At 40.8% G+C, this 27,485-nt stretch overlaps 1 protein-coding gene across 3 annotated transcripts in view; it reads left to right on the top strand.

Annotated features, from left to right (window-relative positions):
• Window positions 1-27,485, top strand: part of Plcl2 (phospholipase C like 2) — a 232,341-nt gene that overhangs the window by 17,646 nt on the left and 187,210 nt on the right. Inside the window, exon 1 of one of the 3 annotated variants that reach the window (XM_074043846.1) lies at window positions 21,102-21,431. The exons of 1 other annotated variant lie outside the window; for it this stretch is intronic. In XM_074043846.1, coding sequence (XP_073899947.1) covers window positions 21,102-21,431 — 330 coding nt within the window. Of the gene's footprint in view, window positions 1-21,101; window positions 21,432-27,485 lie in introns of those variants that run through there. One more of the 3 variants, XR_012436308.1, reaches the window with a different exon arrangement.

The following is a 27,485-nucleotide window of genomic DNA, read 5'->3' as shown; positions in this document are numbered from 1 at the left end:
ATTGAAAATGGTTGATGAACAAGTTCAATCAATCAATTAATTGGAGCCATTGGCTAAGGAATATTCATTATGACCTATCAACGGCCTAATAAGTCTTTAATAAGATAATGGGTTTATATGAGCTGTGGCCTTCAATTATATAATTGAATGCACTCTTGACTCAGAGGACAGGTTAAATTTTAGTCTGACAGAAAAATCAGAGACCTGTTATGAGGTGGTGAGAACAAGACAGTTGAGACTTATTATCTTGATTTTGCATGAACCATTTAAAAGTCAGCTGCAAGGGCTGGGGGATATAGTGCATTAGTAAACACAAGTTACAGACACCATGACACTTCATATCTAAATACTTTTTTATCTATATAAACTTTCAAATAGCTATTGCTTTAGGCCTCTGAACATGTGCTTTTCCTTGTAATGAATGCTTTGCTTACATTAGCTCATTAATTTTTACAATAATCCTTTGAAGAAGATCTTTGAAGAAGATGTCCATTTTATTGACAAAACCAGGATGGAATTCAAGCCTATCTCTGACTGATTCCAAAGTTCATGAAACACAAGGCAGGATGTAGGTAAGGGAGCAGATGAGCAAGACAACATTGAACTTGAGAACAGAGAGCAGTTTTAGCAAACCAGACCTGTTTAGGAATGTTTCCAAGAAATGAATTCCTTAGAAAAAAAAGAAAAAGAGATGGATTCCTTTGAGTTGTATTGACAGAGACAGTTTTGACTCTTGTAGTGATGCTGAGAACTTAAGTCCTAAAATCACCAACAATTATACACCCATTTTTCCCTTTTTATTTTCCACCGTAAAATTACCATACATAAACATGTACTTCTCATCAGCTTTGCCATATGTATAGTGCCACTGACATACTCTCAAATAAAGACAATTACAATATATATTATATGAAATTTATTTTACTTTGATAGCACTAAGTATTTTCCTGGTGGAAAGTAATAGATTACTGTGACATTTCTTCTGTGGGTAGTTGTATATAGATTTTTTAAATCACGTGAACTTCCACGGCAGGTTTATTTCTAATGTGTAAAGAGATGTGATGTGGGCAAATACAGCACCTAAAATGTACAATATTAAACGTGTGAAACTAAACATGGTTCATAACTCAACAAAACAAGAGTGAAGTTATGCCAAAACAACTTTGCTCTTTGCGTTTCCCAGTGCAGCGACGTTTAAAGGATATTTCCGAAAATGTGCATGAGTCAGAAGTGGAGAATGAGTAATACTGTGCTTTGGACTTTATTAATGTTTTACTGCTGAAGGGACATTGGCTACTGGTTTTTTTGTTTTTTGTTTTTTTTTAGTAAGGTGGTAAGTTACTGATTTGTCCTCAGACTCCTGACTGGCTTCTTTTGAAGATAATTTGAACAACTTGGTTGCTAGTATTTTCTAAATTTTTAGCACTGAGCTTTCTTAAAATGTTTTACCTCTGTAGACAGATACTTGAATCTCCTTTTCACCTGGGTGGAAATGACCACTGGGAGAGTTAAGGGTGGCACTAACCTTAAAACAGACCAACAACGTTCTTCAGCAAGCAGAAAACAAGATTAGGATGACTCATTCTAGGTCCCCATGTACATGAAAATATACTAGCTGGTTGCTGACATTTCATCTTCTTCAGTGGATTTAAAAAAAATCTATTGTGATGAAAATGTCAATGAAAATACTCATGAGTCCCTTGACGGGGGTGAATTTTATGTTTTATAATTTGTGCATTCCAATGGGATTTAGAAGCCTCTACATTTCATCCTTCTGTATATTACTTATCCCCATTCCCAGATTTCCCCCGCTGAGGATCACATTTTTGGCTCTTATTAGAAATGAGTCAAGGAATTTCAAAAGGCCCACTTTGAAGTTCCATGTTTTCAGCCAGTAGGGTCATGCTATTCCAGTTCCTCAGTTAGGTGCTTATTACTGTGCCTCTAGTACTGGGCTTAGAAAAGTGAGCACAAATCATCTACTCTTTCCCCCTGAGATCTTGCAAGTGATCTTTGTTTTCCCATTTGAAACCCCTAGGCTTTAGTATAGTGATCCTGGCGATGGAAAGAATGATAATATTCTCAGGGGGCCACTTTTAAGCTGCTGAAGGAGAGCACATATTGTGTATGTGTGCGTGTGCGTGTGCGTGTGTGTGTGTGTGTGTGTGTATTAGAATAAGAGGCTCACCCTGAATTGCATACAAGAACAAGATTTAATTTATAATCTTGTATGTCTTGTTGTAGGAAGGGGGGGCTAGTATCTTCTGAATTCAGCACTGAGCTTTCTGAAAATGTTTTAGAGTTATGCTATGTTAAAAGCAACATGTTTTTGTTCCAAATATGTAGCTTGTGAAAGCTGAAGCAGAACTGTCATATGTCACTTAGGTCTTCTGTCAGAACTGGAGGACTAGTACCCCAGCTGTTAGGGGCACTATCAGCAGATGACCTGCAGCTGTCTTCTGAATTGGACAGAGGTACTCCACCTGGGTCCTGTCCTCTTTCCAGTCATCATCTACTAACTGGCCAATGGAAGGAAGAACATAAAGCCAGGCTCCATTGTTGCCCCAACTTGGGACAAGCCTGTAGGGCCAGCCCAGCTCTTGTGCCCTCCATGGGGCTGGCTAAGGCCTCTCTTGGAACTGCATCCGAACTCAACCTCTCTCTCTGTTCAATGTCCTACTTCTTTTTCTCTTATTACAGTGATTGATCCCAAGAACATGCCTGAAAAACTTTCTATCCATTAATATCCATCTCAGAGTCAGTTTCCTAGGCAATCAATACCAGAGAAAGACCAGAAAATGGGCATTCACTCAAATTTTTCAGAATTATGTAGAACACAGAATGAGGGATCCCTGGTCATTAACAGCTTTGATAGCTATTTCTTCATCCAACATCTTTACAGTGGGCATTTCCATTTTGTTCGAGTTTGATGGTGAATGAAATCCTTTTCATGAGCAGTGCTATCAAATCCCCCAACTCCCGACCTCCAGTTCTCTTATGTTTTTCAAAATACTGGATTCTGTTTGATGTAAGATCCAAGGCTGAACTTTCAGAGTCCATGATGACTTGGGACTTGATTTAGTGCTCTTTGGCTTTAGTTTGTTTCCACTTGCTTTCAGAGGCTGATTAATCTTCCTGGGAAGGCCTCCAGGGGCTTACGGTGCTTTGGCCTGCTCATTGTCAGAAGCAGAATTATTCAGATTTTCCTGTAACATCCCCTCTTCTGACAATCTTTATCCTGTTGAAGTCCCCAAATGGGCAGCATTTAGAAGGAGAGAAAAAAAAAAAATTGGCGGGCAAAGACATATGATTAAGGTTTGCTCAAAGTAAGTTAACTAGGTCTACAATGGTTTCTTAGTGAAAGGACAACATGGTGTGTGCGTGGGGGAGGGGGAAAGGATGAGCTCTGGTTTCCTGGCAGCTGATATGCCAAGGTTGGAGAAATATACTTCCCAGAGGTCATTGCATTTGTTCCTCATCCAGAAAATCCCTCATAGCCTGTAGGCTGCCCACTATGTTGTTTGAAGACACTAGAATCGTATCGGTGCCTCTGTGCCCTTTCCATGCTTCTCCCTAGTTGTGATATCAGGTCTACAGTCACCCTGGGAATCTCAAGCAGACTAGTGGGGCCCATATACTCTGAGTTGTAGAGAACAATACCACACAATGGTGAATGGGGCATATTCTGGAGTCAGGTTCAAATTTTGACTCTGTCTGGCTAGTTGTGTGATCTTTGACAAGTTACCTTAACCTTACTCCCCCTAAAATTTCTTCATCTGAATAATAAAGATGATAATAATGCTGTCTAATTCACAAAGTTGTCATGGGCTTTACATGGGTTAATGTATGTCTAGTACTTAGAACACATAAAAGCACTATATGTGCTTTAAATAATTAATAAAATTCTATAGAAGTGAAAAAATAATGTAGCAAGAGGAACATTTGATTTGGAGATGGGGCTGTAGTACCAACTTTATCAACAAATTGAGAAGTCAGGAGTGGTGGTGTACACCTGTAATCCTAGTACTCAGGAAGTTGAGGCAGGAGGATATCAAGTTAGAGGCCAGCCTCGGTTATATAGTGAGACCCTATATCAAAAACAAACTTACAAACAAAAAATAATAGTCAGGAAGTCTCCACTGACAAGCAGTAAAATGTAGCATATATGGAATGTAAACCTAAATATTCAAAGGTCTTCTAATAGTAGTGTGTTTATAACAAAATAGATGTGTAATTCTAGGGTGACGGTGGACGCTTGGAGCATACCAAAGTTGACAAACAGCCAAATTAGTGTAGTATTAAAGCTGGACTTTAAGAAATACAATGATATCCGAAGAAAATGTGGATTTTCATGACTACCAGAAAGATACTGATTAATTTAGTGTATGTCACAACTGCTTAAAGCAACATACCCTACTGTTGTCAATGGTGTGATGAAGTACCCCGGTGCAAACCACTTACCCACAAAGCACATGGTAAAGATGATAAAGATGACCTGGACAGTTGCAAGAATGCATTTAATATGTGGACGATGATTGTATTTTCAGACAAAGGGAACAAAATGAAGCATAAATTTTTCCTCCTTATCAAAGCAACATTTAAGTAAAACCCAAAATACTCAAATATTGTGGCTTACAAAACATAAATATGTCAAAAAGTATCAGATAATGTATAATTTCAAAAACTAATTCCAAGGAGGGGTATATATGTGTGTGTGTGTGTGTGTGTGTGTGTGTGTGTGTGCGCGTGCGTGTGCACATGTGCTTGCTTACTGAAAGAGCTGCATTTAAAACAGTAGGTGCTGGCAGAATTGCTTAAGTAGTAGAGCACCTGCCTAGCAAGTGTGAGGCCCTGAATTCAAACCCCAATACTGCCAAACAAACAACCAACCCAGTAAGTATGATGAATTTTCCTACTGTGTTAAGGTTAATATTAAAATGTAAGTAAAATGTGGAAAGTGACCTAACAAGAATAATAAGCCCCAGAGTCCTCTTATGTCAAGTCATTTGAAACTTCAAAATACCTACGTAGTATGGGTGGAGCCTCACCTCTCATAATACTAACTACATTTAAAGCAACCCTATACTTATGATTTCTTTTCTGTTAAGAGAGTTGTAATAAATTTGCTGTAAAATTTTTCATTGATTTTGTTTTACCTTTTTCATATTTTTGAACCAGTATTTTGTTAGTTTGTTTTAGGTTTGAAACATTTTCTATAGCTTTGAGAAACCCTTAGCGTTTTGGCATCCAGCATGTGGAGCCGGAATAAAACAGCCCAGTAATTAAGTTACATTTGGATCTCAGTTTCTTCATCTATGAAGGAAGTGTTTCTCTCTCTCTCTCTCTCTCTCTCCCCCAGAGGTGGAGGTGAGGATGAGTTGAATTGGAGTCATGACTTTTGAAGACGCATATAGAGTTCAGAATTTGCCTTCGGTGAAGTCAGTGTTTCTAGCATTCTACCATGGCCAACATTTTCCTGAAAAAAATTCCAAGCCAGCTCACTCGTGGGTTAGAATCTTTGGATACATCTCTTCAATGTTTTGTGGGCACACTGTCCAATATGGCACCCACCAGCCACCACAGCTATTTAAATTTAATTAAAATTAAATACAATTAAAAGTTCAGTTTCTCAGTCACAATAAGGCAGATTTCATATGGCAAATAGCCAGGCAATGTCTGTAATATTAAATAGTGCAGATTCAGAATGTTTCATCATCCAGAAAGTTCTATTGGACAACATTGTTCTACATTCTTGGTGTCTGGTTTTCTTTCAAAGGAAATCGTTTGCTTTTCCAATAGTCAGATGGTTTTTAAAGAAAAAAAACTGCACTGGGGTATGATTTACACACCCTAAAATTCATTCATTTTTGAGTATAGAATTCAGTGATTTCTAATAAATTACCAGGACTCCTCTTCTGAACCACAGAATGCAAAAAATGATTGGAGTGACTATTTTCCCAAGGATGGATGTAGCTAACAAATTCCAGATGCCAGGGAGAGATGTTAATACATTACAGTGTACAGATGAATGCCTTAGTGAATTGGTACTTATTTCTCCTGGAACCCCAAGTGAGAAAGGCAAAACATTAGGTGCAACAGCTTAAGTTACATCAAAGAGAGAGGCAAGTCTAGCTGAACTTCCATAAGTCACTTGCATGGTGCAACTGTACTGTATCACCAAAATTTGGTAATTATTGTGGTCATATTGCAGCATAGCATAGTATTTCCTTTCCTTGTTCACAAACAGAAATATCTTTGTAAGAAGAGAAATCTTATCTCTATTAAGACATGATTAAAGTAAAACTGCTTGGAACATTTGATTAATGTAATAGTAGAGTATTGAATATAAGAGTATATCACTATTAGCATGTACATTACAGAGGACACTGCTATTAATTTGTACATACTTATGTGATACAGCGTGGAATGGTACCACACAGTACTATTATGTGACATTAATACTGTTTTCTTCATATTTCAGATATTATCTTTGTAATGGCACAAAATGCTTTATCATATAGTTGTAAAGAATATTGCACATTGTTTTCTTTGACCTTTGTTCATGCAGTTTTACAGTCTAGATTTCTTGTTGGTGTATTGACAGTATCTCTAGACTTGTTCCGGGAATTTTATTTCATTGATCTCACATTTTTCTTAGCGTGGTCTCTACTTTGTGCTGTTTGGATGTTTCCAGTGTGTTGAGGTTATAAATTATGATACAATGATAACACTTGTGCTTCCCATTATCTGTGTCGTATTGTCCAGTATGGTAGCCATTAGCCACATGAAATGTGGATAGTGTGAATTTATAGCTGTATTATGTGTAAAATATACCTTGAATTTTGAAAATTAGTATGAACAAAGGAGTATAAAATATCTCATTGATAATTTTTACATGTATAACATGCTCAAATGATATTTTTGACATGTGTGAAATTAGACATTATTAAAATTAATTTCCATCTGTCTCCTTGTCTACTTTTAAAGTATAGCTCCTGGAAATTTTTTAATTTACCATTTTAAAAATTTTTAAATTTGCCATTTTTTCTAATTTTAGGCTTTCTATTTCCCAATTTCTGCTTTACTTTTATATATTCCTTTATTTACATGGCTTACATTATACAGCAAACTGGCCTAGTTTGAGCGTTTGTGACATACGGTTTTGACTAAGCTTGGTCAAAAAAAAAAAAAAAAATCCCGCATGTGTATTCAGCACTGAGTTGGTGTGGAGCACTTCTCAGTCAGCCCTGGGCTATCCCCAGTTGTGTTTAAATCATAGTGTGAGCTCCTGAGTGTTTCCCTGCCCTTCAGTTTGTGAAAACCTACCTCCTAAAAAGCAAATCATGTTCCAAAAGCAAGATTAAAATGATAAAGTGAAATTTTCAGATGTGTTGAAAGGTAGCGTGTGTTTAGCAGATTTGGGCAGTATTGCGGGAAAGATGACTCCAGCATCCGCAGTACAGCACTCAGCGCTGAGCGTTCTGGCCATGTGTGGTGTTTCCTCCGTCTCCTTGGAGCCACCCACCCTGGGGTACCAACGGGCTACAGTATTTGTTTAGGAAAGCATTACTCTCCTGAATTTATTTCGGAATTTTCTATTCAATTGATTATTTTTCCTAATGTTCATATTTAATTCCTGTGTTTTTGATAATGACTTTAATGATTTTAACTATACTTGAACTATAACATGAATATTGCCACATCTTAAAATAATGTTGATTTCTTATGTATTCGGATGACGTGTATCATCAGTTTATAAATATAATTTATTATATTATGGAAACTTGATTTCATGGTGGATTGAAGCTTTTTTTAACTTAAAAATATTGCCATTTTTTTCTAATTTTAGGCTTTCTAATGCCCAATTTCTGCTTTACTTTTATATATTCCTTTATTTTTCCACCCAGGCTTTGCAGTTGTTTTTTTTTAATCTCTTCTGAGTCATTAACATTTTTATGGGAACTCTATTTTCTACTGGCTTGTCATCAGTGTAAAGGAAGGTCATTGAATTTTGTGAGTCTCTTAAATCCTCTTGACCTTTGCTGAGTTATCTTTGATACTTTTGTGGCTTATTTCTAGTTTCTACATAATAGCTACATTAACTTGCCAAAAACAGAATTTTAAACTTCAGTCTACCTGCTAATTATACATTACTTCTCTTTTCTTCTTGAATACATTGTGCTAGAATTTGTATGTGGCTTTACCTGTTAAAGTTTCTATGCTTAGTTTGCTTCTTTCTTGTAATTAATTCTATTAAATATTTTACTATAATAAACTAGCCTTATATTCCTGGAGTAAACCCTGCTTGTTTCATATTGGATAATTTCTTAAGCTATTACATTTTGTTTGCTAAACTTTTGCTTAAGGTCTTACATCATTGTCTCATTAATGCAGTTGCCAAGTCCTGACAGGTTTGAGGCTCAACAAATTTGCTTTGGAAATATAGTTCTCAAATGAAACATACCACACTTAAAAATACATGTGTGTGTGTAGAGCAATTTAAGTAGTACAGGAGTTATTTACTCTTTGAAAGTTTAGAAAAATCTCCAATTAATGGCTCAGAGCAATAATATCTATTTCATATTTACACATCAGAATTGACAATGTTCTGTGTTTTTGAAGATGCTTTCTAATACATGTTTGGAGAAATCAGATAAATGCTATTGTTTAAGCAACTAGCCATACACTTACAGCTAAGAACAATGCTCTTTAACATTCAAAAAAATCTATGCTAATTTGTTTTCACTGATCACACTAATTTATAATTTTTTCATTTATTAATAGTGTATCCATTTTGCCCGTTTTATCAAAAGGCAAACTACTGTTACATTGCTTTATTTCTTTTGTTCCTTCTTTATTTTTAAAATTTATGTTGTATTTTTATTTTTCTACTGTGTTTTAGTTCATTCTTTACATACATGTTTCTATTCTCATTTTATCACTAATACATTTTTTTTTGTAGTTTTCTTTTTTTGGCAGTACTTATGCTTGAACTCAGGGCCTTGCGCTTGCTAGGCAGGCACTCTGCTACGTGAGCCATGCCTCCAGCCTTCTAATATGTATTTAAAGAGAGAAATTTCCTTCTTAATACAGTTCTGCTAGCATCTCATGCTGTTTAGTTTTTTTTGTTACTGTAACTTTGCTCTATGTAGATTAATATGCAATTCTGAATTTTTATTTCCACGTGTTTGTTTCTGTACAATTCTGTTTTTCTCTATTTAATTATAATTGCATTGAGAATATGGTTTCATGGATTTTATGCTGTTGTTTCTTGCATTAACTCAGTGCATTTTTTTGCCTCAGCATATGATTAATTTGTATAACTAAAAAGAGTCTTTATAATCCCTTGCCTTGTGATTCTATGCTTTCCATATGCTTATTTTTCTACTTTATTCCTTATATTTTCAGTTAAGTAGATTCTCTCTTATTTATCTACAGACTCTGCCATATATCTGTAGTGCCGAGATCTATAATTATATTTCTTTGAGGTTCTTCTTGTACTTGGCCAGCTTCCATATGCACCGTGGGGGAGGGCTAGCTTCAAGGGCATTATGACCCATGTAGCTGCACAGGCTCCTGCTCTTACAACTCGGTTTAATGCTCTGCTGTCACTATCTTAAAAGTCTTAATTTCTGAACAAGAGGCCCTACATTTTCATTTTGCAAAGAGCCCCCACAAATTACCTCTGCCTGTTCCTTAAATTCTGCAACTTTGCTGGATTCATTTTTTATCATAAGCTGATTGGGTATGATTTGTTGGATTTTCTAGATAAGTCATTCCATCATCTAAATGAGATCCTCTGCTAGCCAGGCAGCTTTGAGAAAACTGTCTGGTTATCTCTTCATACTCCACCCCTGCATACAGGGTGAAATGTCTACAAAAAGTTCTCTCCTGTATCTCCTGGACTTAGTGTCACGTCTTCCTTCATTACTTCCAGAGGAGCCTGAGGTCAGGTGTCCAACAGATGGGACTCAGCTCAGGCCCTAGCAGGGTTTTTGTTTGGAAAAAAAAGTAGCAGGAGCAGAAGTAAACTCTGCTCTTAATCTCCCTTTCCTTCATAACCGGCTCTGTTTTAGCCAACCCTCCCATCATCCTTGGGGATGCAATACTCACTTTCCTTCAACTGTAGCCCTTCTCTGGAGGAGGGAAGGAGGTCTCTAACCCTTTTCAATGCATCCTGGGGAATAGAGCTGCCACAGGGGAGGGTGGGGCTAAACCACACAGGAGCACTCTTGAGGGCTGACTTTGAGATTGGCTTGGGTCTCACTTGTGGTTTGACCTTAGCAAGTCACTTCACCTTTGTGAGCTTCCTTAGTCCTCCCATCTATAAAATGTAGAAAATGGCAGTATTTCTACATTTAGAAATAGCTATTCCTGAGAGTTTCTGTAAGGGCTATGTGAGGTGAGGTGTGAGAAGCCCTTGAAATAGTGCCTGGTGCATAATAAGTGCTCCCTGCTTCTCCACTGAGCTGCATGGTTAACCCTCATGGCTACACCAAGATGGTGGTGGTGTTTGATCACTCTGAGGTGTTGTCTCTTTGTACAGTGGTCTCAGGAAGGGACCTGGGAAGGGGGGTGGCATTCTCCAACCCTTTGTGCCTCTAGCAAAGGAAGAGTTAACCAGAGAACTGACCTGGGTCCCAATCTGCTGGAAAAAAATAGAGATATAGGTGTGTCCCCATACCTACCTACCTGTTCTCTTGGGCTGTACTTGTGTGGAGGGCATCCTGGCTTTCTCCCCATCAGTATTGCATAGTAATCACATGCATAGATTTGGCCCTGAGTGAGTTATGCAATTTTGGTTGTGTCTTAGCTATAAAATGGGAATAAATGTGTGCAGTCTGTCCCCACTCCTATTCTTAGGATGGCATTCCTCTTTCTCTGTCACTCCCAGAGGGAAGCTGTTGGCTCAGGAGGAGATAAATGTGCTTTGTTGGAAATGGGTCTTGATGACATGAGTTCCAAAAGCCTGAATCTCAAAGCAGGCCCATCCCTGAGTCCCTATGAGCTTGCTTTTAAAGGGCCTGTATTCAGGCGTAGATAGGGACAGGAGGCACTCTCAAATGCCATTCTCATCCCAGGATACCTGAATGTTCTATCCTGAACACTGAAATCTATGGACTTGCTCCAGGGAACAAATAGATAAGAATTTGTTCCTACCCACTATTTTATGCCAGAAGCAAGTAGGGCACTTGAGCTAGCTGCACAAGGAAATTTCTAATTCTATTAATGCTTTCTTTCATTTTAATACTATTATTCCTTAAATCCTATGCCCAACCTATGAGCCCCATTATTTCCCCATTTTTTTGGACAGGTGGACGATTTCCCCCAAGATATCCTCTAGTTGCTGCACTAGCCCGTCTCTTTGTGAATGAGATCACTCACAATTTAGGTTCTGAACCCTAAGTGTTCTGTGTTTCTTTCTCTTCAGTATTATCAGCTTATGTTTAGAAAGACTAAAAAGTTGTTGGGTGAGTGGATGTTCAAATAGTCTTCAAGCCAATATCACAAACAAGAATCAGTTGTTAATAGCACTGCAAAAGGAATATAGTCTGTGAGTTTTAACAAATATCATATCCCATGATGGAGCAGATATTTTATTATGTTCAAGATAGAGATAAGGGGGCCACTGGCTTGGGCTTTGAAATCAGGGTACAGAGAAATTTTTCTCACGAGATATTGATTGGACCCCAAACTCAACTTTAAGAGGACCAGTGAGAAGGGAAGTGCATTATGTATAGATCAGGCTAAGACTTCCTGTGTGTGTCAGAGGTATCTTGTGGATCTATGGGGGGAGATTATTTATGAGTTCAAATTGTTACCTTTTCAAGCGGTATCCATACTATTCTTTAAGTCTTGCTGGTTTTGCTCTGTCATTCACCCTGGGAGCCACATCTATAGCCCAGTCACCATTTATATTCCTGTGTGACCAAAGAGTAAAATGAAATACCTAAGGCTTAAAGGATTTGTTTTATGTCAAGCATGACTGAATCCTGGGTTCTGATCTGCACCCCCAGGCAGAATCTCTCAGGCCTGGGGCTGAGTCACCCAGCCAGACTGCTTCCTAATATCCCCAAACAGACAGAAGGTTAGAATTCCCCCAGGAGTCAGAGTGAGAACAGTAGGCTATTGGGTTGAAATGTTTACATACCACTGTAGAGAAAAGGGCTTATGAAAGACCTGAGAATTAAGCTGAGTATTTAAAACGAAAAGAGAAAGACATAGCAAAGATGGTTGGGATCATTTTTATGGCTGAGATGTCAGTGTGGACTAATAAGGTCTTTGTTGAGAGACAGATAGATAAAAGAACAGAGATGGCTCAATGTACAAGATGTTTGTGGAGCAGAAAGGCTGAGTTTGACATGGAGAATATGGTGGTAAAAACAATTTTATTTTGGATGCAATATAGAGCTTAAACCCCAAAGTACCCATTACCAGAACTGAAGATTGAGGGTGATTTAGAATTACTCCCTGTACTTTAATCACATTAACATTGTATTTAACCAGACACTTTAATTGCCTGACTGTTACAGATACACCAAGTATACAGCATCAAAGATGTTACTATGTTAGGAAGAGAGGTAATTTGATAGTTTAGCAAGTAGAGAGTTCTCCCAGAGATGAGACTGTCCTGGGATCTTTGGCTTAGTGATAAAGAGAAAAAGGAAGTTTAATTTCAAAGGTAGTAAAAATGTACCAATTATGTGAAACCCTTGAACTCAGACTACAGAAATATACAATGACAAAGATAGTGGATTTCAAGAAAGCAAATGACAAGCAATTGATCATCCAGGTGAGAAATGCATGTGTTAGGTTAAAATATTGCATTGCAGCACAACATATAATAACCCCACTAAAACAAAGACTAGGAAGAACTGGCAGAAAAAAATGCAACATCTAATTGACTTCAAAAACAGTTTTAAAAGTTATCTGTGATTAGGGTCAGGCATGGTGGTTCATGTCTCTTAGCTACACGGAGGCCGATGGAAGGATAGGTTTGAAGCCAGCCAGCAAGACTCTGGAGGTGTGGCTCAAGTGATAGAATATCTGCTTAACAAATGCAAGGCCCTGTATTCAAACCTCAGTATTACCACAAAAAAAAAAAATCTGTGATAAAACACCCAGAATCAGCAGGTGAAAAGGATTCATTCATTATGACCCTTTGCCTTAGGGCTGGAACTGCCCATGCCATCCTGGTAGATAATTGCCTACCCTAAACTTAAGGTTCTTGTGAAAAGGAAATTCCAGTGCCTGGTTGGTAATGCATACCAGTGCCTGATGGTTAAGCAAGGAAGATTTCCCTTCTGAGGAGCCTAAAATCCCTGCCTGCTGTGGGAGCTTCTCCACTTCCTCTTGTTCTGACACTCTTCCCAAAAGAGCTCAAGGTCCTCACATTTTATGATTGCATGATCTTAAAAGATCATTTACAGCACCTGGTGTCTTAACAAAGGCTTAATAATGCAAGAAACATTTTCACAGGAATCAGCGATGAGAAGAAGTTGGATATGTGTTTGCTTGTACTGTCCGTTTCCTCACAATGACCTTCTGACCTCCTGCAGCAAGCAGCTCCATGGCTTCCTCCAAGTCTGGGTTCACTCAAGCCTCACTGCCTTCCCAACCCCCACTTAGGGGTTTCTCTGCCTCTGGGCTGATAGCAAGCCAGATTATAAAACTGTAACTCATGGCTCCTAATCCTTCCTCATTTGCCCCCAACCCCTCTGCTCCCCCATCCTAACCCATGGGGCAGAGGACAGTGTGTTGAGCCTTTTCTTGCTGCTTTCTGGGCGACAAGATTAACCTATCTTTCCTCTTTCACAGGGGCTCCATATGTCTTCTTCAAAAAAGAGAAGGTGACATGTGGTTAATTTTTTGCTCATGTGCATATGTGGGAGCTATCTAGGGAAGCTTCCTTTTGCCAGGTAATTTGTACATTTTAACAGCAGCCTTCTGGAGATTTCATCCTCTCTTGTGTTGTGGATTGTTAATCATGGGAAGTTCTAACTAATTAAGAAGGAGTTGGGCATCATGCCAAACCAGAGAGGCAATGTGTTTGGTGTGGTAGGGTTCTGCTATATCTAGCTCTCAAAGCTAGGTCATAATTTTTACTGACCCATAGCCAGGCTGGGACTGTTCCTTTTACTTATTATTTTGAACTACTTTAAAAACTGGGAACTATAATATATACACAATGGAAAATAAATCTCCTGCCTACCCTAAATTCCTAGACACCATACCCCATAGCATCAAATACAATCTTTTCCCCAAAGTATGTATATATTTATTTCATAGACAGTAGCTACATGAATGAATTTGTTTGTATCAGATAAGGAAAAATAGAAATACTAGAAAGTGTGACGTAAAACATATCCAGCACATCCAAGGAAAGAGGCCTCATAAAATAAGAAAAATAAGGTTTTATAAGTATATGTGAGACAAAGATGGATGCTAAAACAGGTTTATTAATAAAAATCTACAAATTTGTTGAGGCTGGTGCAGAGAGTATGAGATGAATCCTGTGTAGTGTCGAAGTCTGAGGAAAGACTGTTGAACTCCAGCTCATAAATAAATGATTGCAATATATTTTAATGAGGGCCATTGTAGAGGTATGTACTAAGTGTTTCAAGAGCCTAGAGGAGTAATTAATTATGTTTTTTGGCACTAAGAACATATTATCAAAAGAGGAACCATTTGGGCTTCTTGAAGGATGTCTTAGTGCTCCCAATAGAGGGAGGAAAAGCGAATTCTGTACCTACCAACACCCTAAGCAGAAGAGGGCACGAGTGCTGGGTCTTCTCAGGGAATAGTCAGCATAAGCAGATGTAAGGAGTATGTCCACATAGGAGATGATGTAGGAAGGAAGCTAGGGGACAGGTTATTGATGGGCCTTGTGTGTCCCCCTTAAGACAATGGAATTTGTCTTGAAGTGGAGCTATTGCAGACTGTGAGGTTGAGCATATCCTCCCTCCCCCAGGACAATTCTGATGGAATTTAAGAAATAGATCAATAGAAGCTGGGGGCGGGGTGGGGAAGGCAGGCCAGGTTAGGAGGCAATTGCAGTCATCTGAGCAAAGTGTGATGACACTGTAAACAGACCCTTCTGGTGGGAATGAGTTTGGGAGATTTTTCTAGGTTGATTTATAATGCCTCAGTAGTTCCCTGGAGTAAGGGATACCAGGAGTTGGGACTGATTTTGAGTTCTTCAGTGAGTCAAATGTTCTGTGAAGGTTGAAACCAAAAAAACAGCCATTGATTGTGTTAATTAGGATGTAAACCAGGATCCTTGGGAGGGCAGTTTCAATATAAAGGGACAGAAACCAAATCACAACAGGCTGAAAATGGAAAAAGCAGTGAGAATCAGAGAGAATAGAATATTTTTTAGATAGAAGTTTGGTGTGAAGCCAAGGAGAGTGAAGGTGTTACTTGAGACCATCCCTTTTTTCCAGATGGTATAACCCTTCTTTATTAACAATGCTGGAGAATTGCATCACACAGCACCTCTAAACTGGCTTGTCCTCAGAGCCCAAAGCCCTAGTCTTATGGGGCTTCTAATGAAGACAACATCTTCCCTTTGGCTCTTGGAGGCCCTATTTTTCTCCTCATTGCTTTGGAGCACCTTTGGAACACTTTATTTTTATTTTTTTACTTTTGGTTCTGGGGTCTTGTACATGCTAGGCAAACATCCAGAATTCAGCTGCATCTCCTAGCCCCTTTGGGAGCATGTATCTTTCAATGCTTTGTGACATCAGATCCAAGGGAAGGTGGTCCAAGGCTGCCTCCAAAACCCCTCCCTGATTTCTTCCTGTTCTTGTATGGTGGACATTGGGAATAGTCTCTTCGGAGGAGGAGACCCCACTTCTCCTTCTACCCACAAGAGGGTAAGAAAACTTGGTTCAATCATATTAGAACAGAAGAGTCCAATAATCATATGAGGCATACCCAAATGATTTCTTCAAGGCTAACCTTGGACAGCAGAGATGGTTAGCAGAGTAAGGATGAGCAGAGTGGAGAAAAAGCTAAAGCAGTTTATTTCTTGAGGCAGTTTATTATCTGTGAGAAGTAGAATGCTCAGACATCTGAGATGGATGGCTAGCAGGCAGGTTGGGAGAGTTTGAAGAATGAAGACTGTGCATATCACCAAGTGGCAAAATATTGCCTAACAACACCAAAGACCCCACTGAAGACAGAAATCATACACTTGTAATAAAGTCTGGCTAGAAAACTTTTTCTTCAGCAGAGTGGCAGCCCAGCGTATGTATATAGAAATCCACAGTTGAATGTATGTGTAAAGCTTTAGATTGGTGAGATGGGCACTGAAGGATAAAGATGAGAAATCTAGGATGCTAGTGAGAATGTGGTTGGAAGCTTTAATCATGAGGCCCAGACTGGGTGGGGAAAAACAATACGAGTGTGGACAGACAGACCGAGAAAATGAGATGGGGTACAGGAAGTATAGGCCATGCTAAGACAGGCAGGTGGGTCTGGGGGAATAAAAGGAACTGGACTGATGAAATGTCAGAGTTTCTGGCTAGACAGTGGAGCTCAGAGTTTTTGCATTTCAGAGATGAGACAGTTCTAAGTTGGGATTGTGGGGTGGGTAGATGAAGGGAAGTAAGTTGGGAGCAACACATACATTGCAATGTATGAGATGACATGGTTATCAAATATTCAACTTCTAAAACTCATGAAAATAAATCTGTCTTTGAAAATCAGGTTGACAGCATGACCCAAAGGAATGCAAAATTTAGAAGACATTTGTTAAGCTTTGCTTATCATGCACTTTGGAGGTGCAAGAGGGGAAAAACAGGCCTTTCTGTAAACCTTATGAAGAATAATATACCACTGTCTAATTTCATCGATGTCCTTTACTTAAGAGAGTGAACTAACAAAATCACAAGTTTTATATTCTAGATTTCTGGCTTCTCTGGAAAAATAAAATGATCCTGGCAGCCCTGGGCCAGGAATCCCTCATGGCAGCAGTTAGATTCCTCACCAACTTACCCAAGTCCCTACCAGTGCATATTGCTGTCCCACACTGGCTGAGTGGCAGCTGTATTTACCAGGATGTTTCACATCTTTTTTAGAGTTGAAAGAAAAGTACTTCTTGTATTAAGGATCTATGAAAATCAGAAAAATCAAGATGAATCAGGAAAAGTATTCCTCTGTATTTGATATGCAAAGTATATCACTGTTGAAAAACTATAAACTATAATGTTATTATGAAACAAATTCCTCCAGCTTCGTTCATTATAGTACTTACTTGGCCTCCATAGGCATTTAAATTTGCAATGACCAATGACTCCTGTAATAAAATAATGAATATACTCAGCTATATGAGAGACAATTTACAAAAGTAGCGTGATAAACAACAGTTATTTTAGAGAGAATCATATTAGACTACTGTACTGTTACTTTTGTTGATGGAATAAGTTTATTGAATCCCCAGTAATTAATAGATTCACCCCCACACACATAAAGTGCTACCTAATTCAATAGCCCCTGAAAAAATTTAATGAATTCACGATGTAGTTTCTTAATGGCTGGAAAGCATGGATGTAATTCTCTGAGTGCCTAGCTTCTTGGCAGCCATGTACACTTGTACAAGACAGATCCAAGGAAAATGGGTGAAGGATCTTTAGTGCTAAAGAAGACTGAGAATATGGAAATGAGAGCTTTTGGCAGGTCCAACTTGCCACATTAGTGCCCAGGAAGAAAGGTGATTGCTACACAATTCTTTTTGCTAAGGATCAGAATAAAACGAATATAATCTAAACTGTAGCAGCATAAAAGATTAAAAATCAACATTGTGGATTGAGTCAGGAAGCAAATTGGTAAAGCCAGTATGGACCAGTACTTTGATTTAGTCTGCTACTTCTTCGAAGCATTTTGATATTTTCCTTTCTGCTCTAGTTAGCTCTCACAGTAAGCATATGGGGAGCAGTCAAATATGAAGGGTCACAGGGTTAAATTGCACCTTTAGAAAAATACAGGAAGTAAGATGAGACTAGGTTTTGGAAATGAAAATTGTCATAATACATTGATGGAGGAAATAATCTGAAGGCCAAGTGAGTCAGAAAAATTTGGAGAGTCGTAATGTTAGTGCCTATGAATCGGAAACTAGATAGAAATTCTTAACCTACAAGGGTATAAATGATGGCAAGAAGTCAGTAAACAGTGCCTGTGTTATTTGGGGTAGCTGAAATAAGGCTATTATGGACCAGGGAGCCTGAATAGCTCAAGTTCTAGGCATCAAATTAGTGATGCAAACAAATGGAAGACAGTTTGGTGAAGAGTGGCAACAATGATTAAAAGCTTAGATGGACAGAAATGTGAAGCAAGCCTGAGAGATAAAGCTGTGTATTGCTGACACAACAGAATGAGATTGTAAAGGCACCTATTGACTTTAAATGTTAGAACAACTCACTTATCAGAATCTAGCCATTAGTATAGAGCTATCATAAACTGACATGAGCACCATGGAATTATCCATAAAGTGAGCTGTATTAACGTTACGCCTATCTTTTATTGCCTTACTCTGAGAATTAGTATGAAGAAACCACTAAACAGTACTTGCTGAGGAATGATTATGATATTTTGGCTCTTTTTCTAACTTTAACTTCTATGAATTTCACAATGCCATGAAAACACTTCAGCAAGCATTTTGGCATACTATTTACAATTTCTTTAATAACATTGCTCATGGAATAGGAGAAATGGAAAGTAATCACTTAGTAACTGCAGAGACACAAGCAGGAAAGAGGAAAAACAATCGCTTACTATGCTCTTTGTGATGAAAAAAAATATCAGAGTTTAGCTTATTAAAAAGCCTGTTGGAAGCCAAGAGTTGCACATGTCAGAGGAACCCTCTGCTTCCTATGACCACATCTGAAAAATGGTACCTACCGTTGGGCTGTTTGTGCTATGAAGAAGTATAGCTATAACACCAGCGGCTTGTGGGAGACATGCACTTAAGGGGATAAAAAGGGACCTGGCACAGGCCTTGGGCGGCTGGCATCATTAGTTTCAGGTCTGCCAAAATGCCTTGGGAAATGTTTTAATTTAAATGCCAAATTTATTTCAACGAAGTCTCCCTGGTTTGACCTGTTGGAAGTCTAGAGTGAGATGGATAGATGCTCATTTTGGAGGGCACTGGCAAATTCCATGGTGGTTTTGTACAAATCACCCTGGATGTTTAAATCTCAATATGTTTGTCTACTCAGCCCAGGTAAAGAATTTCAGGATCTGTGGCCATCAGTGCATTTTACTGGGGATTGGTAAATGCAGACAGGATTGAATATGACTGCAGAAAGGGCAGGGATCCCTCCAGGTGATTATTCAAAATATCGAAATTAGAGAACTTCAAGAATAAAGGCCCCAGCATTGCCTTTCCTCTCTCACAGTATACTCACAGGCTATTATGACTATAAATTTGATAAGGCAAATTAAGAACCTGATCGAATGATTTGAATGTGTTTTCTGCAAAAAAAAAAAAAAATCACAAGACAGAAAACATTATTTTGAAACGAAACTAGATAAAGAAAAAAGGGATGGCACTGGATAACGTTTTCAAATGTTGTCTATCCCTACAAAAGTATCTTGTTAGTGTGTAGGCCCAGGTTGGCAAGAGATATATAAAAGTTTTTGTGATGAGTTACAAAAATAGGAATCCAGAGGACCAGAAGAATGAAAAACGCCCCCAAGAATAACAGCAAAGTATCTGATGTTGCTTCTGGGGCCAGGGCGGGTATGCATATGCATGTAAAGCCATTTCTTCAGAGGCTTCTGCAGGCTGCTACCACACGGTGCTAATGAAGGCAAGGTCTTTTCAGTTCAACCCTGCGGAACGTGCATTCCCAGTAAAGAAGGCGCACCAGTGGAGAAGAACTAGCCTCTAGAACAGGGCAGGAGGCTGAAGCCAAGAGAGCCCGAGTGGGAGCAGGCAGAATCAAGGAAGGACAGTGACAAGGAGGGTCAGCAGTGCTAAATCTCAGTGGATCGACCCGGAGGGCACAGGATAGGCTCTGCTGACGCCCTCACCCCTCACCTCCTGCCCCAGCATCCTGGCAACCAGTTGCACAGTGCAGTTCTGGAGCCAAGGGAGCGGAGCGGCACGGGTTCCAGAATGTGGAATGGGTCTGACCCGGCTGGGAAGCCCAGAGGGGATCGTCCTCCCGGCCTTTGCTGGGGTTGGCCTGAAAGGCACGAGTTCCGCGTGCGGGGCTGGGGGACAGGGCTGGGCCCCCGGGCTCCGGGCGGGTGATTGGCAGTTGCGGCAGCTGCTGGGGCGGCGGTGGGGGGGGTGTTATCCACGACCGACCTGCAGCTGCCGTCTGCTGGACAGCGAGGTCCTAGCGGCCGGATGCCCAGCCAGGGCGACTGCAGCCGCGACGGTGGCCCGCCGTGGGTTAGGGGCAGCCTGTAGGGGGCAGCGCCAAGCTCGGGAGGCGAAAGGCGCGGGGTTAAGTTGCGGGGAGGGCGGGGAGTGTGTGACAGGGGGGTTGCCCCCGGGGTCGCATGACAGACGGCCCAGGGACTACCGCGGGCTTCCGTTGTGACCCTGAGGAAAACGTGACCGGGCTCTGCACGCGGCAGCCTCGGGGACCCGGGGACACTCGCGGGAGTCGTGTCTTCGTGGCCGCCGCGTTGCGGAGTCCTAAGGGCCGACCCGCTGGGCGCGCGTGAGGCAAGCGTCGGGCGAGCGCGGGGCTCGGTGGGCGTCGCGGCCGCGCGGTTATTTTTGGCGCCCGCAGCGGCGCGTGTGTCGGGGCGTGTTTTCCTTCCCCAGGTGCCGCCCGAGCTGACTTGTGCCTCGCTTCTCCTCCCCTGCAGGAATCCTCCGAGAACCCCGCCGCCGCAACGCGGACGGTGCGCCCGGCGAGCCTCGAGCAACCATCACCTCTAAATTTAAAAAAAAAAAAAAAAAAAAAGCACAGGCAGAAGAGGAAAGAGAGAAAAGCGGAAGAAGCGGCCGAGGCGGCGGCGGCGGCAGGAGGCGGCGAGGAGGAGGGGCCGCGCGCGGCGGCCCGAGGCGGCGGCGGCGGCGGCGGCAGCGGGGACGCGGGACGCGGGGACGCGGCTTTGTGCAGGCGGGTCGCGGGGCGCCCATGGCGGAGTGCGGCCGGGGGGGCGCCGCCGGCGGGGCCCTGCCCACCTCCCCGGGCCCGGCCCTCGGCGCCAAGGGCGCCCTGAAAGCCGGAGCTGGGGAAGGCGGCGGCGGCGGCGGAGGTCGCCTCGGCCACGGGCGGGCGCGCTGTGACAGCGGCGGGGTTTCCAACGGAGACTGCAGCCTCGGCGTGTCCGGGGATGAAACCCCGGCCAGTCCGGCCAGGGGACCCCGTGGCGTGGCGCTCGCCCCGACAACCAGTCCAGCCGTCTGTCCCCTCCCCCGGGAGAGCAAGCCGGGCGGCCTGCCCCGCCGGAGCAGCATCATCAAGGTAGGTGAGAGGGGCGCCTTGGGGGTCCCTTCCCTCTCACCCCCCTTCATCTCCACTCCCTGGGGACGTGGTGGCGGAGGGAGGGGTGGCTTTCGGGGCTTTGGAGTGGAGGAGCAAGGGATGGCAAGCAAATGGCATTTGAAAAGAATGGAGGGGCGACCCCGGCTATGGCTGTGCAGGGAGCTGTGCTCACAGGTCCCCAGTGTAACTTGGGGCTGTCACCCCTCCCGGGGATTGGCTTGCAGTGAGGGCCTTGTACCTTGCCTGGTTAGGCAAGCCTTTCAGTGGTAGCCTAGGCTGGTGACAGGCTCCCTGCAAGGTTTCTGTTGTATTTTCAAGACAGCGAGGGGTTAGGTGAAGAGATTTTGTTAAAAAATCCCAGGCAATGGGCAGAGATTTTTAAATGGTTTCTTCTGACCTACATTGTAGTTGGGTACCTCTTGCAAATGGTTGTACTTGGACAGTGCAGAGCCTCCCCTCACTCAGGGGCAGGCAGCAATGGAGTAGGTTTCTGAACACAAATGCAGATTTCCGCTTTCTGAGGCTCAGAGAGACTACAGTTCCGCACGATTCATCCTTTCCTGGCTGTGGTAGACGGGCTCCCAGATCTGTGAAGTCCTGTTGGACTCTGCTTGGGTTTTGAGATCTTTTTACATGGTGTTATTTATCGGAAGAAAGCATGTCTTGTACGTTTCAAGCCCCAGAAGTAAGATTAAGTAACAGTTTGTGGTGGCTTCATTCTAGCATTACATTTTGGTTTACACCATAAAAATGTCGCTCGTGACATGAAGTGAAGAAAAAAAAAAAAAGTTGATGAGTTAAGAAGAGCAGAGCCTTGGGCAAGACTAGCCCATTGGCTTCCTCATGTTTGGAGCAAATACGAAAATGTGGCATTCTGAAAAACAAAGGGGTTGTTAAGGACAGCCAGCAATAGCAAAACATGTTCACAGGGCTGCACCCATCCTTCCCGTGGCTGATAACCTGCGGGAGAAGTCAGAACAGGTCAACATTGGAGACAGTTGGCAATGGTGGCATTTGAAATGTAATGGGACCTCCAGAAGTCTTCAACTACTGTGCAGATGTCTTCTGGTGTTACCAACTTCTGCAGCCATCGAGTGAAATGCAGTGTACTTGCTACTCTATGTAAGAGGCAGTTGTGAAGCCGCATTTCGCTTTGTCATGTGTTGTGTAGTTTATGTCTGGACAAGGCACAATCGACGGACTTGGAGATCAAGCCTGTTACCCACCTGCAGCTTACCTTTAAATTAAGGAAAGGAAAGTCTTTTTGCTGTGTATGTAGGCTTTAGTGACAAATATTTTCTTTTCCTATGTATTGTATGTTTTCATGAAAGTTGTTTTCAACTGTTCATGATAATCCTGTTTGCAGGGTTATGTGACATTTCTGTTTTTGTTGGTCACCACATATTGGTGGTGATTTTGCATTGTGGTATTAATGAAATGTGAGATGAGTATATCAGAGACTACACCAGACTATGCAATTTTAACCCCCCCCTACCCACAGTTTTGAGGACCTGATTTTGCATTTAAGATATCGGTGTCCATAATGGGATTTGTAGTGTAACTTAGCAGCCTACACAGCGACATCTCTCTCGGTTTTACACTCATGGGAGATAAGGAAGAAGGAACACTTGTGAAGATCTCTTGTGATCTGTGGAATGGAGAATTTGTCAGTAGATGTCATTTCATTAATGGCTGTAGACTGACATGGGGAAATGATTAATTGTTCAGAAATCATTTGTTTGGGAAATAGTGTTGATACTTGAATTCTGAAAGTTTCGGAGAGATGTTTTCATTTTTCTTCTTTGTAGTGTAGGCATTTGGTTTCCTGTTCATCACCATACCCCTAGATAACCAGTGCCAGGAACACAGTAGAGGCTCATTAAACTGCTCACTGCATGAAAAGAAGACTCATTAGGAAGTGCATGTTTTCTCCAAGTTCTCTAAAACAGCCTTGGTTTTGGATTTACCAATCTCATATCTTGTACTTCGTAAGATGACCTAACAGACTCCTTTTCCTTGTCTTTATTTTCAACTTGCATTTTCCTAACCACTCTTGAAAATTCTAGAAGTAGTGCTGAAAGTTGTAAGAAAGAGGGGATGCTATATTTAGTCAGGTACTACCTGTAATGTTTCTCCTTAAATCAGTGACTTGAAGCGTTAAGATTTTAGGAATTTAATGCAGTATTTTCTAAAGACATACATACAGCATAACATCTTACAGAATAAAGAAACCTTTTAGTTTAATGTCGGGTTTCATAAAGCAGTGAATACTGCAGATATTTTTGTCACATAAGTGGCAGAAATTATATTTCATTTTATTATTGCCATGTGAAAAGGCAATAATGACGTTGTTGCTTGACTTCCTTGTGTTCTTTTAAAGGATTCTAAGGAGTGAGTGCAGTCAAGTAGTCTGTGAGTAGAGGTGGGAGTAGTTAGTGAGCAGGGTGGTGACTAGGAAGTTGCTGAAAATGCTGAGGAGTAGCTATGGGGTTGTATTAGTTGAAAAGTCAGGCTCATGCTTATTTTTGTTTGTTTGTTTCCTATTTTCTTTCCAATTTCAGCATCCCTTTGTGTGGGAATCCGTAAATCAGGGGAGGAAAGGATTAAATGGGATAAATGGTAGGTAAAGAAAGGAGGTTGTTGTGAATGTGTGGGATTACAGTGCAGGCTGACCAGAATTACATTTCCCATTTAAAATCCTTTCTGTTACTCCATCTGTTTTATAAATACGGCACTCAGTAAGAAATTGTTGTAAAAACTACATTTTTTTTTCCAAAATAAATGCACAGATCTATACTAAAAGAAGCTCCTTGGGTATGGTAACAGTGCTGATGAAAACTTAGTGTGAGCAGCCTTAGAACCTTTTACAAACTCCTTAAGATGGTAAATAAGTTATGGATATCATCACCAGACTTCTCTACTTTTCTTTAGCTTATTGAAAGTAACAGTATGTTTTTGAGATTATTTACAAAGGCCCATTACTGGATTTTTAGGGAAGAAAGCCAGTATGTTTATCATCTTAAATAGTCTAGTAAACATCACTTTCATTTTCTCTTTCCATAATTCATTTTGTCATAGTATTCAATACAGTCTATGCTTTATTATGAAGTAGTTAATTTGGTTAATTGTTCAGATGATTCCTTTTTTTTTTTTATAAATAGTTCCATCTTTGAATTCAAGAACTTAGTCTAAAAATATGAGCTACCATTTTAGGCCATAGATTTCTCTTTGTTTTTAGAAATAAATGAAGTTAAAATGTCTATATTAGTTGGAGGGTTTGTTTTAATCAGAGCTAATTGAATACTTTGGTTGAAGCTTTTAGAAGTGTGGTATGATGGCATACAGTAAGGTTGCTCTTGGTGTCTAGTTCTGTGAACTTTGAAAAAACACAGAGTCACATAATAATCACCACAATCAAGATACAGAGCAGTGCCCTCACCTCATCGCCTACCCCCAGGTCTCTTTGTAGTCTCCCTACCCCACTTCCCCAGACTATGGCACTGTTGATCTTGGGTCATTTTCACTATGTAGGAAATAAAGCCATTGCATTGTTTGGTATTTAGAAGAAGTAATAGTAGCCACCACTTATTCAGCTTCTCACTATGTGCAAAACACGTGAAAAGTGCCATGCCTAAGCTTAATTCTCTGACTTGGGTCCTGCACCAACCACAGGGGTGGAGGAAAGCAGAGTTGAGAGGGGTTAACCACGCACCCACAGAGCTGGGACTGGTTCCTGAACCTGCGCTCCTCTGCCCTCTAAATTACGCTGGCCATTTCAACTTTCTGTGTAAGGAGGGGAGCATTGGTAGTTTTGAACCCCAGACTTGATTTTCTCCTTTAAGTGTAGGGGATGTTGCTAGGGGAAAAAGAATCCCCGTTTCTCCTGGCAGAAGAAGTTGACAGATAATATAGCCAGGCAGCTGTTTTGTCACATGTGTGACTACTTGACCAGGCCTTCCAGCTTCACCGTGACCAGTGGTCTGACCTTGCCCAAAGTGGCAACCCTTATTTTTCTTACTCTTGGTATTATCATTATCATGTCTTATATGAGAAATACTTTTATTATCTTTACACCAACATATATACCTATATCTTGATGCTGAGTTCTCCCAGCATGGAGATCAAGCAGGCTTTTCACCTGTATTATGCAGGCTCAAACAAAATAGTAAAAGCTTAATAGTAAAAATTTACATATATGTATGATATTGACCATGGTTTAAATAAACTATGTTCTTTGTAGGCAAAAACTTTACCAGTTCTGCACAGATATCAAGCACTCAGTAATTATTTTTTTAATTGGATCTTAATATCTGCATTGGACTTTAGATTTGTTTTTCCTGAATAGGGAGAAACAAAGACAACCTCATGCCAAGTCAACTTGTGGACCTGTCATAATGTTAAACAGACAGTAGCTGAATCACAGAATGTGGCTGTCTGGATAGATAGGCAGATCCTGATGGATCATTAGGCGGGAGGAATCCAATGGCCGATCAGCGGTTCTCTATCTGACTTTGTGTAATGCATTTCAGACCCTTGAGACAACTGCTGAAATGTCAGGGCATGGTTGCTTGTCTCAGTCCACTCAAAGAGCTTTCGTCAGAGTTCAGTTTCCAAAATAATCACAGTGTATTAATTTTCGTACACTAAAATTACTGGTCCTCTTTTGCTTTTTTTCCTTTCCTTCTTTTCCAAGCTTCCCCCCAAATATTTGTATTTGATTTGTAATATTTTTTACCAGCAGATTTATAAAGGCAGCTGATGAGAAATTGTTTTATTAATTGCTGATATCAGCCACTTCGTTTCTCTTTAGACTTCATACATATGTGTCCAAAAATAAAAGCTCTGTTCCTTATGATTACTAAGGGCTGGCATTATTTACTCCTCTACCAGATTTCTGGATTACTTTACCTACCTTTTGTTCTTTATTAGTGGATTCAAACATTTTTCAGTAGTGGGCCACAGGATCTGGAACTGTGTTTGCAAGTTTTCTGACCTACTTTTTTCTACTGATAATAGTGGTGAATCAGGAGGTTGTGCTTGGCATGAGAGTGTCAGACTGAAGCTAGAGTCATTGGGGATGTTTGAGTCATACAGGTTTTTCCTGTGTCAGGATAACTCCGTAGCTTTAGAGTTCCCAAAGTATAGAATTAATTGCATTGAGCCTCAGTGATTGTGAGAATGGTTCAGCTTGCTGGTGGGACACTTGTCACCTATGCATTCCAGAGCAGCAGAGCAGGCCAAGCAACTGAGCCCTCATGGTCACAAGGCAGGACTAGTTAATAAAATGTGTTTTAGCTAATTATCTTAACTTGCTTGCTCCCTGGAGTCGAGGGTTGCACTCAGACCACATGTTGTATGTTTAGATTATTCAGGAGGGGAGAGTGGAGGGAAAAACAGAGGGTCAGGAGTTAGTTGCTTGGATTAGAGCCTCACTTCCCTATAACCTTTCTGTGAGCCTTGGGTAAGATACTGAATCTGTGTGCCTAAGTACCCATCTCTACAATGGGTAGAATAAACCCCCTCTCATGCCATTGTTAAGATTCAGTGAGACAATGTGTGACCAGTGTGGCGTGTAACCAGCACTAGGTATGAATTATCCAGTATGCTTTTCTGATCTTCAGTGTCTCTCAAGAGGTTAGCCTGAGATAAGCAGCCACCTTTAATTTCATTTGAATTAGAGATCACTAGTACTGTTGTAACCATTTTAGAGGATTTGCCTTTTGAAATATGCAGAATGTGGCCAGAGGAATTTCCCAGATGTATGATATATTCCCCATTGCTCTCAGGAACTATTTTTTTAGGTACCTTTCTGAATTTGATGCTTTAGTACAACTGAGCACATGTGTAAATAGCCCTCGCTGTGAGACCAGAGGGTCATGTACATCAATTTCATCATCATGCCAGGTACCCATCTGTCTTGATTTGCCCAGGAAAATTCAGATTTACATCTTTTGTCATGACCAAATTATTAGTAGTACCTCCTTTTATTCTCAAAGGTGTCCCCGTTTGGATGATAAAAAATATGGCCACCTC

Source organism: Castor canadensis, chromosome 10 (genome assembly GCF_047511655.1).
Source record: "Castor canadensis chromosome 10, mCasCan1.hap1v2, whole genome shotgun sequence".
NCBI lineage: Eukaryota > Metazoa > Chordata > Mammalia > Rodentia > Castoridae > Castor > Castor canadensis.
The sequence above is the reverse complement of the archived record's forward strand: the minus strand, read 5'-3'. Positions and strand labels throughout refer to the sequence as shown.